Genomic DNA, 13,821 nt, shown 5'->3' with positions numbered 1-13,821 from the left:
TGGAGCCAAGTCATCTTTGCCTTTGCGTACAGGAGCACGCACGCCTAGCGTTTATAATGCAAAAAAGAGGCGAGGCGTGCAGACCTTTCTTGCATTATGAATCCTTACCAACTAGCTCAGCTTTCTGTCGTTCTAAGCCTAACGGTTCTGTACCTTTATTTGTCTTGGAGCATACTGCTCACCCGTAATTATGTAATAAATTTAGGTTTGGTTTTTACATCGCATCGTTTTCCCTGCCGTACCCTCCACGATGGTCAAGCTGGTTCGAGCTCCAAGGAGACGTTGTTGAAGGTCGCCCAAACCCCGTCTCCGTAACAACCTGTACCAGCTTCTAACAAGACACACTAATGAAACGCAATTTCTCACGCTGCATCACAGTCAGCTATCCTCACAAATGCCGGCGCCTTCAAAGAAGCGTTGAAGTGCTTCTACACTGATACTTAAAAACCAGCAAGGAAATTTGATGCAAATACGAAGGAACGAAGAGACTCCACATTCAGCGTTGCGTCTCTTCGTTCCTTCGTATTTGCATCTCAATATTTCGGTCCTTTTCCCGAAGATCAGTACGAAACAACTGTCGGCGCAAGCAGCAGTGCTTCCATAGGTTTACAGTGCATTTTTGAGGGCCATGGGCCCAACACCTTGGCAAGCAAAAGAGGCCAATGTGAATTATTTAAACGTACTCCACGTAAAAAGGCGCTACCTATGACTAGTGTAGCAGGGACTGTCGAGTTCTAGGTGGTGTACGTCTTCGTCATCGTGGCCGTCCCAAAATCTTGGAGAAAAGGACACGCCTAATTATAAATAAAAAGCAGCTATACATGTCCCTATGTTGTGAGGAAAGTCATAATACAAATAAGCAAATAAATAAAACTAGATAACAGGGCTCATTTGTACTTCATCTACTTGACCTTCTATGCATATTCGCGTTCACCTTGTGGGGATCGCACGCGCATCCCGATATCTCCGGAGCGGCCACGCGGTTATCACGCGATAATCACGTGCTCGCTCGCGGAGGGTAGCGGGGAGAGGGCACCTTCGCCGCTCCCGCTGCTCTTCGCGCCTGGCCGCGACGCTGCAGCCAAGGCACCCCGTTCCCTCCTTTCCCTTTCTTGGAACCGGGGAGACTCCCCCTCCGCCGCTCGGGGAGAAGCGCTATTCCCCCGAGGCACCGTTGTCTTTGGGCTGAAGAGCTTGCGACAGGCCGCATCTCAACTCAGCCGCTGAGACCGCCGCACGCCGTCCCCCTGTTGCGCCCGGCCTTTGTGTGCGACTGACCGCCCCAGGGCCCGAGCGCGGATCCACTCTAGGTGAGCTGAACCCTTATCAGCCTCTTTTGTGGTTCCCACATTGTGCGGTTTGTTTCACCCCAGACGTGCGGAATGCTCCGCCGCTGTGGTTGTTTTGTGTTGTATTTGTATGTGTTGTTGCTGTAGTTGTCTGTTGGTATCCTTGTACTCTAAGGTGAATAAACACCTTAGGTCGAGACTCACCCTGTCCCCCCTGGCCTGAACCCGCCGTGGTCGCAACTCACTGCGAACCGCGGGTTAGGGGTCACAGCTCTGACTGCTAGGGCTGCTGCGAAAGTGCTAGCGAGCGACTGCCGCTCCATCGGCGCTGTGCGATCCAGAGAAGGGTCAGGTGCGCACGCGCGAGCCTGAGTAATACCCCTATATTTGGCGCCCAACGTGGGGCCAGAGGTGTGACAGGTTGAGTCTGTTTGTGTGAGTGATTGCCACCACACGAACGAACCATGGCAGCATACGGGGCTGATTTACAGCCGTTGTATACGCTGTCGCAGGTTGCTACCAACAGGCAACAATTCGAAGCGGCGGTAACTGCTACCGCTCAGTCATGCCCTGCGGCGAACATTAGCCCTGGGAATTTGATAAGCTTCGAAGAGGGTAGCGCTACACACGAGGCGCTCTCTCCGGCAGGATGTACCCTTGAAGGCGTGAGGCACATTACGCCGAACCCTTCGCCAGAGTTTGCGGAGAGCATGGAGCCACTGCGGCACACTTGCTCAACGCGTTCTGCTCCTGTGCCAGGCATTACTGGCCAGAGCGAGCCTCAGCAGGCACTGTTGCACGATGCGATGCGCTTGATTGAGAGGTTGACAGGTGCCGTGCAGAACACTCTGCTGACATCTGCCGCCGCTGCTAGACCGAGAGTGAGGGTGGACTTACCCACCTACAGCGGGTATCATGATTCAGTTAGCGTCAACGAATACCTCGATCGCGTGCTGACTTACCAGCGTGCAACGGGGCTGTCCGATGGCGAGATACTGGAACGCATCGTACCAGTGTCGTTAACTGATCACGCTGCCCGCTGGTTCCGGCTTACTGGCTACCGGTCTAGCACGCTGGCCGAGTTCCGAGCGACCTTACGCGAGGAATTCCTGCCCGCAGATTACGAGCGTCGTCTGCGGCGCGAGTTGGAGCTACGTACTCAGCATCCGGACGAATCCTTGCTCGAGTACGTCAGGGCGATGGACGAACTTTATCGTACCGCCGACCCTTCTGCTCCGAACTGCGATAAGGTGGAGAGAGTCACGCGACAAGCTCATCCCACCTTCGCAGCGTACCTTAGAGGCAGCAAGTTCAGGGATTTGGATGAGCTGGCCTCGGAGGCAAAGCGCATACAGGCGGACATACTCGCCTCGCGCTCATACCGACCTCCACCCCCAGCGTCGAGGGCACTTGAGCCGCGATGCGCGTGGAACGGGGACACTTTTCGCACTCGTTCCGGTGGAGATGGTGCGGTTGCCTTCAGTGACGGGCAACTGAGAAACGGTTGGGACTTATCTGACCGGGCTCTCGACCCGTACACTTATGCCATGCGTGCAGCATGCGCTGCCGATGGCCGAGGTATGCAGAATCGTGGTCGACATGCCGGCTCGATGATGCCAGAGCAGAGCGTGCCTGCAAGGGAGCAGTCGATAGAGAGGAACAACGGTCAAACGGCGCGAGGCACTGGACGCCAAGCCCGAAAACGGCCGGCTCTCCTCTGTTATCGGTGCAACCAGCCAGGGCACTTCGCCCGGGATTGCAGACAGCCTGCGAACCGAGAGCACGCGCTTTCGGGAAACGAGCGGGGCCGCCGGTGAGCAATGCTGCACGGCCGGCGGCGGTTACAGCGGTGCGAAGTGAGACACATGAACTCCTTGCCCCGCTGGCTTGTCGTTTTGGATTACCCAGCGACACGCCAGCGCCGCTCATAGAGGTTACAGTCGCCCGGCGCAGGTTTTTTGCGCTGTTAGACACAGGAGCAAGCGCTTCACTATTTGGCGACGAGGTGTGTGAACATCTCCGTCGGAACGCTATCCGACTGAGAGAGAGTAATGTGACCTTCCGACTCGCCGGCGGCACGGCACACGCGAGCTGTGCTGCTAGGCTTGTGGTGCGGTGGGAGAAACGGCTGAGGCGACAACGCCTCGCTCACCTTCCCGGCCTGTCGGTTCCTATAATTCTTGGTAGAGACTTCCTCGCCAAGACGGGCATTGTTATTGACGTCTGCAACGGAGGATATAGGGAGCGAGCATGTGGCACCCTGAAACCTTTCGTTTCATTTCAAAAAGCGTCCGAGGCAACTTCGTTCGATGATGCTTCGCGCGCAGACCGACCAAACGATTGCCCGAAAAGGTCCCTCAGAACGGTTGCGGCCGGGTCGAAATGCCGTCCGGCCAACCGCACTGAGAAAAGAGGCGCGGAGGGGAACTGCTCCCCTCCCGCACAGCCCATAACCCCCGCTGCGGTGGCAGACTGTGCCGCAGTGAGGGGCGAACGATACCACCCGCTGCTGGACGACTCAAGCAGTTTGTCGGGGGAAGAAAAGGCTCGCCTCTCATCGCTTCTGACTGAATATGACGCCGTATTCACAGAGCGGCCTGGTTGCACTACGCTATACAGGCACAAAATTGAGACAGGCGACGCTTCTCCGTGGAAGTGTAATCCTCGGCCGGTGAGTTTGGCTAAGAGGAAAGCACTAGACAGCGCTCTGGACGAACTGCTCGATACAGGCGTTGTTGAAAGGTCGGACAGCCCATGGGGTTTTCCTGTGGTGTTGGTTCCTAAAAAGGATGGGACGCCCCGCCTTTGTGTTGACTATCGCCGCCTGAACGAGGTGACACGCAAGGACGCATATCCGCTTCCTAGCATTCCCTCGATCGTATCCAACGTTGGCGGAGCGAAGTACTTCACTACGCTCGATGCAAGCAGAGGATACTTTCAGGTGGAGGTAGATCCCTGTGACCGAGAGAAGACTGCCTTCACTTGTCACAGGGGACTTTTCCAGTTTACCCGTATGCCATTCGGACTTGTCGGTGCGCCTGCGACTTACCAGCGCCTGATGGACCGTGTCTTGGGTGACGCAAGGTGGCACCACGCTCTTGCTTACCTGGACGATGTTGTGGTATACTCGCGTACCTTTGATGGGCACTTACGCCATCTCAGGGACGTGTTGGAGCGTCTGAGGTCTGCGGGGATAACGCTAAACCCGACCAAGACCCAGATCGCAGCAACCCGAGTAACGCTACTGGGGTTTAAACTTGATAACGGACGCCTTCTGCCGTGTGATGACAAGGTTCAGGCATTATGGAACTTCCCGTCACCGGCAGACATAGGCGGACTGAGACGCTTTTTGGGGCTGGCGAACTTCTATCGACAGTTCATCCCAAACTGCGCTGCACTGCAAGCCCCCTTGACAATGCTGTTGAGGAAAGGTGAGCAGTGGAGGTGGGGTCCCGAGCAAGAGGAGGCACTGCGCAACCTCGTAAACTCGCTCGTGGAAACCACCGAGTTAAGGCTACCAGATTTGAACAAAGAATTTGTCATTCATACGGACGCCAGCGACCTTGGCCTAGGAGCGGTTTTGCTCCAACAGCACGAAGGTAGCTTGCGCCCGGTAGCTTTTGCCAGCCGCTCTTTGACTACCGCAGAGAAAAATTACTCCGTGACCGAAAAGGAATGTCTGGCGATCATTTTCGCTCTCAAAAAGTTCGACTACTATATTGATGGAGTCCCATTCATAATTGAGACCGATCATATGGCACTAACTTGGCTTAGGCGCTTAGGAGAGCCGAGCGGCCGGCTCGCGCGATGGGCACTTCTCCTGCAGCGATACGATTTTACCGTTCGCTACAGGAGAGGAAAGAACAACGTTGTGGCGGACGCACTTTCGCGCGCGCCCGTTGACTGTGAGAAGAGTAACATTACTACTCAACTCACCCCGCCCGAAACTGAGCTTGAGAGCGGATTAACCGCTGCGACGATTGAGGGTGTCAGGAGGGGTAACATTAATACCCATCGTGACTCCTCAGTGACTCAGCCTAAGAGCAAAGTAACTGCTACAATGCTCGACGGCGCTGGTCCCGAAGGAAGGGCAGACGAACCCCCTTCGCAGGACGAAAGCGTGAACCACTTGGACTGCGTCAGTTCAGTGGGGAGCGTGTTCGGCAGAAAGGAGCTGTTAGAGGCGCAGCGGGAGGATCCGTTTTGTAAGAAAGTGTTCGAGGGGCTCCGGGAGCCCGGCGGCGCGGCCGCGGCGCACATGGACGCAGCTGGTATTGCTGTGGGTGCGCGGCGCTCCGAAACAGCTGGTATTGCTGTGAGCGCGTTGGATTCCTACCTGCTAGACTCTGACGGCGTCCTGCTGAGATATATCCCCGCGGAGAAGGATACACATGAGTCCTTCAAAGCGGTGATTCCACGCACGCTGAGAGGAGCACTTTTACGCTACTTTCACGATACGTGCCTGGCTGGGCATGCAAGTGGCCCTAAGACTTATCTGAAGTTGTGCCGCTTTGCTACCTGGCCGGGAATGAAGCGGGATGTGATGCGCTACGCCCGCTCTTGCAACGTGTGCCAACGCGTGAAGCCGCGTGGTGGACGCCCACCCGGGCTCATGCAGCCGATCAATAGCCGAACACCGTGGCAAATTGCAGCATGTGACGTCATGGGGCCTTACCCCAGGACACCGAGCGGGAACCGATTCCTTCTCGTAGTCACAGACCATTTCAGCAAGTGGGCGGAACTGTTCCCCCTACGGAAGCTGACGGCACGCGTGATCATGGGAAAGCTGATCGAGGTGTTTACACGATTCGGCTATCCTGAGCAGTTGATAACGGACAATGCGTCCTACTTCACTGCCAAACTCTTCGTGGACTCTTGTGCAGCTCTCGGCATTAAGCACAGGAGAACAACCACGTACCATGCCCAGGCGAATCCCACTGAGCGTGTGAACCGCAACATCAAGCACATGCTAGTTGCATTTGCGGGGACGCACAATGAGTGGGACGCTTGTCTTCCTGAAATTGGATTTGCTATCAGGTCGACAGTGAACCGATCGACTGGGTATACACCCGCCACCCTCAACCTTGGGAGGGAGCTGTTGAATCCGGTAGAACTTACTCTACAGGAACGAAGCAGCACGGAACTGGTTGTTTCGTCGGCACGCGCCGATTATGCGACTGGGCTGCGCGCGAAGGTAACGGAGGCTTTACAAAAAGCGCGACGGAACCTGAGAACTGCACGTGCCGAGCAGAAAGCGCAGTACGACCGCTCTCATCGGGAAGTTCACTACAAAGTGGGCGACCTGGTGTTGAGACGGAATCACGTCCTGAGCGACGCCAGTAAGAAATTCTCAGCTTCTCTGGCGCCGAAATGGACAGGACCGTACCGGGTGCGAGAGACTGTCTCTTCGCTCGTGTACAGGCTGGCGGACTTGAAGTTAAGACCGATCAGCCGACCGGTGCATGTCTGTGATCTCAAACCCTACTACAACAGAGGGAACGAGTGGCCCGAGGAGAACGCTCTCCCGCGCCCGCAGGCAGCGACATCGGGTGGCACAGCTCGACGTTCGAGCCCAGTGCGGCGTTATAACTTGCGATCTCGGCAGAACTAACTCTGTCCGGTTCGCTGAGGCTATTTTATTGTGCGCGATATTGGACGGAATGCTCCTCCGATGTCTAGCATGCAGGCTTCCAGAGCGAGCACGCGCTTTCTCTTCGGAAGAAGCGAGAGGGGCTAACAGAATTGTCGCAGCAGCAGACCGCCCGTCGGGAGCCGTGCAACAACCTTCAAGCAAGAAGAAAAGACCGTCTTCACTGTTGGTACGAACGAGCAGGCCGCAAGCAGTGAGCAGCGCAGTGCAGGCAACAGGCGGCGAGAGAAGATCCTCCGGCGGCTAACAGCGAGGTGAGAGGTGCAGCTGGCGACTTCCGGTCCGGAATGGTCCCGGCGGCGCAGAATTCGCCGAACCGCACCCCACAGCTCCGCGACCGAGTTGCGAGCCCCGCAACCAAGCATCCAGCCTCAAGGCCGAGCGAAAGACTTCGCCCGCAAGGACAGAGTGGACCCCTGCTGCGCAGCGAGGTGCAAGCCATCGTCAGGGGTGGGTCGGCGCGCCTTTACCGTTCTTGCGTGCCGACACCCGCGAGGGTGCGCAACGACAGAGAGAGCTGTGTCGGGACGAACTGAAAGAAATGCCTTCGACCATACCAGAGGACAACGAACCCCGCGAACACCGAAAGACAGCTGTCTTGCGCCATATCGAAGCTGGTTCGGGGATCGCGTCAGTCTGGTCGAGGCAGCCAAAAGAAATCCAGGGACCCTTTCTCCACCACGGACCCGGCTCGTCCGACTAGGCAGGTGACGCCGCCGAGACGCAAGGTGACCCGGACCCAGCGGCCTTCTTGCCTCCTACTACGCCCCGTTATTGTCAAGCTGCTCCGTGACATCCTTCAACGTTCCGGCCTGGCTCGCGAGTACCCACACGGCGACAACGACGGTCTGCAGCTAGAGCTGCTCCCTCACCAACATGGACTCAAACCGTGTTGCTGTCGGAGTAGCATGCCTCTCTCAGGAAAGCCTCAGGTGACGGCGGCCTCTTAGCGGCTAAAGGGTTATTTTAAGGAGGGGGGGATGTGGGGATCGCACGCGCATCCCGATATCTCCGGAGCGGCCACGCGGTTATCACGCGATAATCACGTGCTCGCTCGCGGAGGGTAGCGGGGAGAGGGCACCTTCGCCGCTCCCGCTGCTCTTCGCGCCTGGCCGCGACGCTGCAGCCAAGGCACCCCGTTCCCTCCTTTCCCTTTCTTGGAACCGGGGAGACTCCCCCTCCGCCGCTCGGGGAGAAGCGCTATTCCCCCGAGGCACCGTTGTCTTTGGGCTGAAGAGCTTGCGACAGGCCGCATCTCAACTCAGCCGCTGAGACCGCCGCACGCCGTCCCCCTGTTGCGCCCGGCCTTTGTGTGCGACTGACCGCCCCAGGGCCCGAGCGCGGATCCACTCTAGGTGAGCTGAACCCTTATCAGCCTCTTTTGTGGTTCCCACATTGTGCGGTTTGTTTCACCCCAGACGTGCGGAATGCTCCGCCGCTGTGGTTGTTTTGTGTTGTATTTGTATGTGTTGTTGCTGTAGTTGTCTGTTGGTATCCTTGTACTCTAAGGTGAATAAACACCTTAGGTCGAGACTCACCCTGTCCCCCCTGGCCTGAACCCGCCGTGGTCGCAACTCACTGCGAACCGCGGGTTAGGGGTCACAGCTCTGACTGCTAGGGCTGCTGCGAAAGTGCTAGCGAGCGACTGCCGCTCCATCGGCGCTGTGCGATCCAGAGAAGGGTCAGGTGCGCACGCGCGAGCCTGAGTAATACCCCTATAACCTAAAATTAAATTCTGGGGTACTACGAGCCAAAACTACGGAATATGGGACAAGTCGTAGTGGGGGACACTGGAATAGTTTGGACCACCTGGGGTTCGTTAACGCGCACCCAGTACCTGGTACACGGGCGTTTTCGCATTTCGCCCCCATCAAACTGCGGCTGCCGCTGCCGGGATTCGATCTACCGCTGTGGGGCTTAGCAGCGCAACGCCAAAGCCACTGCTGCACCACGGCAGGCCATTCGCATTTGCAACGACAGCGTACCTCTAATGCGTTTTCTCGGTTCCACATCAGGCCACTACCTGTCGCCGTAACGTCGACCACACACTGGCCCAGCCCGAGGGCGGTACATCAGCCCGTATTAGGAAACCTAAAAGCAGCAACCGAAGGAGGTGCGGTTGCTATTCGCCGAACTGACGACGATCCTCTACCGCCGACGATGACGCCGAAGAGACCATCTCGATGACATAACAACGACACGCCACCATCCTGACGAAGACTGGAAGTGAAGACTGCACCGACCAATGACCTAATGACGCGAAGTGCTAGCCACACGTCAACACGACGCAGCAGTGATCCGACGCCAAGACCTAACTGCAACACAAAACAAAGAACAACCAACCTAGACGTGCTTCTCGACTGCCACCAAGTCACCGCCTTAGTGAACACAGGAGCCAACTACTCCGCCATCAGTAGATTGTTCGCCGCCAAGCTGAAGAAAGTCAAGACAGCATGGGACGGCCCTCAAATTCGGACAGCTGGAGGAGACCTCATGATGCCGACGGGAATCTGTACAGCAAGAATTACAGTACATGAACGGACCTACCCTGCAACGCTTGTTGTCCTCCAACAGTGCTCGCGAGACGTAATTCTCGGCATGGAGTTCCTGAGCCAATACGGCGCCATCATTGACCTGAGGTCGAAGTCGATAACGCTGTCCACAGACCAAGCGATACCGACGGAGAGGCCTTCCACTTAGCGTGTCCTGCGTGTACTTGAAGACCAAGTCAGCATCCCGCATCGCCGCAGCATCGTCATTTCCGTCGGTAGCGAAACGTCCTAAGACGTAGCAGGCGTCATCGAGGGCGACCAACGTCTACTGCTCGACCGTGACATTTGCCTCGCAAGAGGGATCGCTCAACTGCACAGAGGAAAAGCGAAATTGATGCTGACAAACTTCAGCCAGGAGTTCAAGCACATAAACAAGGGCACGACGATCGCATACATTCAGGAAATTGCGGAAAACAGCAATGCATTTTTCCTCTCGGATTCTGCCGCCTCTACCCCGATGACCACAGTTCTCGAAAGAAACTACGACATAAATCCAAGTCTCCCCCTGAGTAAACAGCAACAGCTCAGCAGCAACAGCTCAGAAGTCTTTTGCGATGACACAAAGGCTGCGTTTTCACGTCATCTAGGATTCGACAAAAACCAGTTGCAAAGCATCGCATAACAACCTAAGGGTGCGCTCCACCACTCCGCCAGAGCCCTTCTCTAGTTTCGACGCGAAAACGCAGAGCTATTAGCCAACAAGTCGACGAAATGCTGCACGACGACACCATCCAGCCGACGAAAAGCCCGCGGTCATCTCCTGTAGTCTTGTTGTAGAAAAAGATGGAACCCTCCGTTTCTACGTCGATTGTCGTCGACTGAACAAGATCATGAAGAAGGACGTATACCCCCTCCCACGGAAAGACGATGAGCAAAACGCGAACAAGGTGAAAGCAGGAGCCAACGTTTCGACAAGTGGACTTGTCTTCTTCAAGGCTACTTATGCTTTCCTCGCCACGGTATATATAGGAAAGACCAGGTATTGGGTCGGCTCTGCAATGCAAAATACTTCTCGTCGATTGATTAGAAGACTGGCTACTGGCAAATAGAAGTCGACGAGAGGGAGCGAGAAAAAACCGCCTTCATTACGCCAGACGGCCTCTACGAGTTCAACGTCATGCCATTCGGTCTGTGCTCGGGGCTTGCAACGTTCCGGCGCGTGATGGACACGGTTTCAGCAGGATTGAAGCGGCAGACTTCCCTTGTTTACTTGGATGACTTCGTCGTCTTCGCCGGAAATTTCTACCATCACCTCAGGCAGCTTACGACAGTACTAGAAGCCGTCAAGCCATCAGGGCTTAAATTCCTGAATGTAAGCGCCGTTTAATTTACGATAAGCTGTTGTTCCTAGGCCACATCATTAGCAAATCTGAAGTCCACCCCGACAGCTGCTATCGCAAAGTTCCCGCAGCCCATCGACAAGAACGCAGTGTGCAAATTCCTTCGCAACTGTGCCTACTACAGGCACTTTGTCAAGGACTTCTCACGCATCGCTGAGCCGCTGATACATCTAACTAAATGTCATGTCCAGTTCAACTGGGAAACGCCGTATCCCGACGCATTTCAAGAACTCAAACGACGCATGCAGTCGCCGCCGGTACTTGCGCACTTTGACGAGGACGCCGATACCAAAATCCACACTGACGCCAGTACCCTAGGCGTCGGTGCCATCCCAATCCATATGAAACACGAACTTGAACGCGTGATAGCTTACGCTAGCCGGTCGCTGAAAAGGAATGCCTCGCCATCATTTGGGCTACAGCAAAATCCCCCCTTACCTATATGGTAGGCCATTCAAAGCCGTCAAAGAACATCATGCCATGTGTTGGCTAGCGAATGTAAAGGACCCTTCTGAACGGCTGGCACGGTGGAATCTCAGACTGCAAGAATATGACGTCACAAGTCCGGACAATAACACTCTGATGACGACTGTCTATCACGCACCCCCATTGACCCGCCGCCACAAGATGACGACGACGCTGACGACGTCTTCCTTCGAATAATAAGCGCGAAAAATTTCGCTGAACAGCACCGAGAAGACCCGGAGCTAAAAAGCCTCGTCGAATATTTGGAAGGGAACACCGACGTTGTCCATAGGGCATTTAAGCGAGGATTGCCTTCGCTCTCGCTTCACAACAACCTCCTCGTAAAGAACTCACCATTCCATGCCAACTACCTTCTTGTTCCCTGAGCGCTGCGTCCAGAAGTGCTGCACGCCCTACATGACGATCCGACCGCAGGGCACCTCGGATTCTCCCGGACGCTATCGAGGATACAGGAAAAGTATTATAGGCCTGTCTTGACGTAACGTCGCCCGTTACGTCAAGACATGCCGAGACTGTCAACGACGCAAGACACCACCGACAAGGCCTGCAGGACTACTACAGCCAGTCGAGCCTCCTTGTGGACCATTTCGGCAGATCGGGATGGACTTGTTGGGGCCCCTTCCGACATCAACAACAGGAAATAAGTGGATCGTCGTGGCGACGCACTACCTCACCCGCTTCACTGAAACAAAAGCTCTGCCGAAAATTAGCACAGCGGAAGTGGCGAAATTTTTCGTCGAGAACATCCTGCTGCGACATGATGCCCCAGAAGTCCTCATCACTGAGAGAGGAACGGCCTTTACCGTGAAGCTCACCCAAGCCATCCTGCAATAGAGCCAGACAACCCAGAGGAGGACAACTGTCTACTACACGCAAACGAATGGTCTTACCGAGCGCCTGAATACGACCCTCGCCTACATGCTAGCAGTGTACGTCGACGTCGATCACAAGACCTGTGTGCCGTCCTGCCGTACGTAACGTTCGCTTACAACACGGCGGTACAAGACACAACAGAGATCCTGCTGTTCAAGCTGGTTTACGGCAGGAACCAGTGAACGACTCTTGATGCCATGATGCCGCGCGTCACCGACGAAGAGAACCTTGACGTCGCCGCCTATCCCCAGTGCGCCGAAGAAGCCCGACAGCTCGGCCGCCTGCGGATCAAGAACCAGCAGAGGACCGACAGCCGACACTACAACCTTCGACGACGCTACGTCGAGTACCAGCCAGGCGACAGTATTTGGGTTTGGACTCCAATACGCTGACAACGACTTAGCGAGAAGCTTTTACGCCGCCATTTCGGACCCTAAAATATCATCTGACGCATGGGCGCACTCGGCTATGAGGTCCGTCCAGACGGCATTTCGCTATCACAGCGTCGCCGCTCGCGACTTGAAATAGTCCAGGTTGTGCTACTTAAGCCATTCGACCAGCGCTAACTAACTTTGAGACGTTGCATAGCTCAACTTTGGACTGTCTTTTTGGGACTGTATTACTTTTGACTTTGTTTCTTTGTTGTTTTGTTACTGTTTAATGTCACTGTTACTGTTTACCTTTTGTTCTTTGGGTCTCCTATGATGTTTGTACCACCAGGAGGGTGCTTTCTGAGAGGGGGTCATTGACACGTGTACTTGTAGATGTTTTTGGGGTGACCGCTCTTCACCGTCTGACAAGTGCTATCGCTCAGCGCGGGCTGCGCCCGCATATATCCGGAGTTTCTCGAAAGTTATCGCTTGTTCTTTTTGCTGTCTGTTGTCACCCCAGCTTGTGTAATCTGATTTACATGTGCAACGCGAATTGTGTAGAGCTTTCTGGTAGACACGCGGGCACCAGAGCTTTCCATGGAACCTTGGATGGCTGATGTATAAAACCTGACGCGCTGATCAGATTTTCAACGATCGCCGACTGTGTTCGCCGCTGTCGCCGTTCTTCGAGTGTAGCCTGTTTTTGAGGGCACAAGTTCGCCCAATAAAAAGCTAGTTTCGTCATTCGCAGTTTTGCTGCTTTGATCATCGTCAATACTACGCGACAATATTTTTGTACATACGTTGATCCTCGTCTAAGTAACTATCCACGAAAATATTCCATGAATGTATTCATCCTTTCCATTTTGTGCCTTTCATCGACTACCTAACTGCAATTAGTCACTTGTGTCAATTTCGATGCAGACCATGTCAATTTTATGAACATTACATCTTAAACTTCTAAATTATTTGATGTAGGCTGTGCAGGCTGCTGAGCGGGTCGCGTTTGCAAAAGCACCCGATTTTTTTGCTCGTCACGCCGGAGCACAAGATATCTTGCAGCAGCTTAGGGCGTAGCCAGTGGTGGGGGGCTTATGGGGCTTCAGCCTTGGCCGAAATTTTTTCGTGCTCTTTGGCACCGCCGACGAAAACAGCAGGGCGCCGGAAATCATGGTGGGTTTCGTCTAGAATGTCTTTTTAACGCTCGAAACGGCATTTCCGCGCGAAAATAGTGAAATAGGGTTGGATTTCGTTGCAACG

General features: G+C 55.0%; 1 protein-coding gene across 1 annotated transcript; it reads left to right on the top strand.

The window, feature by feature from the left end:
* Positions 1 to 942: 942 nt before the first annotated feature.
* On the top strand, positions 943 to 3,352 carry LOC140219642 (uncharacterized). The gene has a single exon (XM_072289567.1). It carries the CDS (start codon positions 1,754 to 1,756, stop codon positions 3,104 to 3,106), a length of 1,353 nt encoding a protein of 450 aa, XP_072145668.1. The 5' UTR covers positions 943 to 1,753; the 3' UTR covers positions 3,107 to 3,352.
* The last annotated feature ends 10,469 nt before the right edge of the window (positions 3,353 to 13,821 follow it).

The sequence above is a fragment of the Dermacentor andersoni genome, chromosome 7 (genome assembly GCF_023375885.2).
Source record: "Dermacentor andersoni chromosome 7, qqDerAnde1_hic_scaffold, whole genome shotgun sequence".
Taxonomy (NCBI): domain Eukaryota; kingdom Metazoa; phylum Arthropoda; class Arachnida; order Ixodida; family Ixodidae; genus Dermacentor; species Dermacentor andersoni.
The sequence above is the reverse complement of the archived record's forward strand: the minus strand, read 5'-3'. Positions and strand labels throughout refer to the sequence as shown.

What these genes read in the sequence shown, in the direction of transcription:
- LOC140219642 (XM_072289567.1), top strand. Translation starts at nt 1,754, where the DNA reads ATGGCAGCATACGGGGCTGATTTACAGCCGTTGTATACGCTGTCGCAG.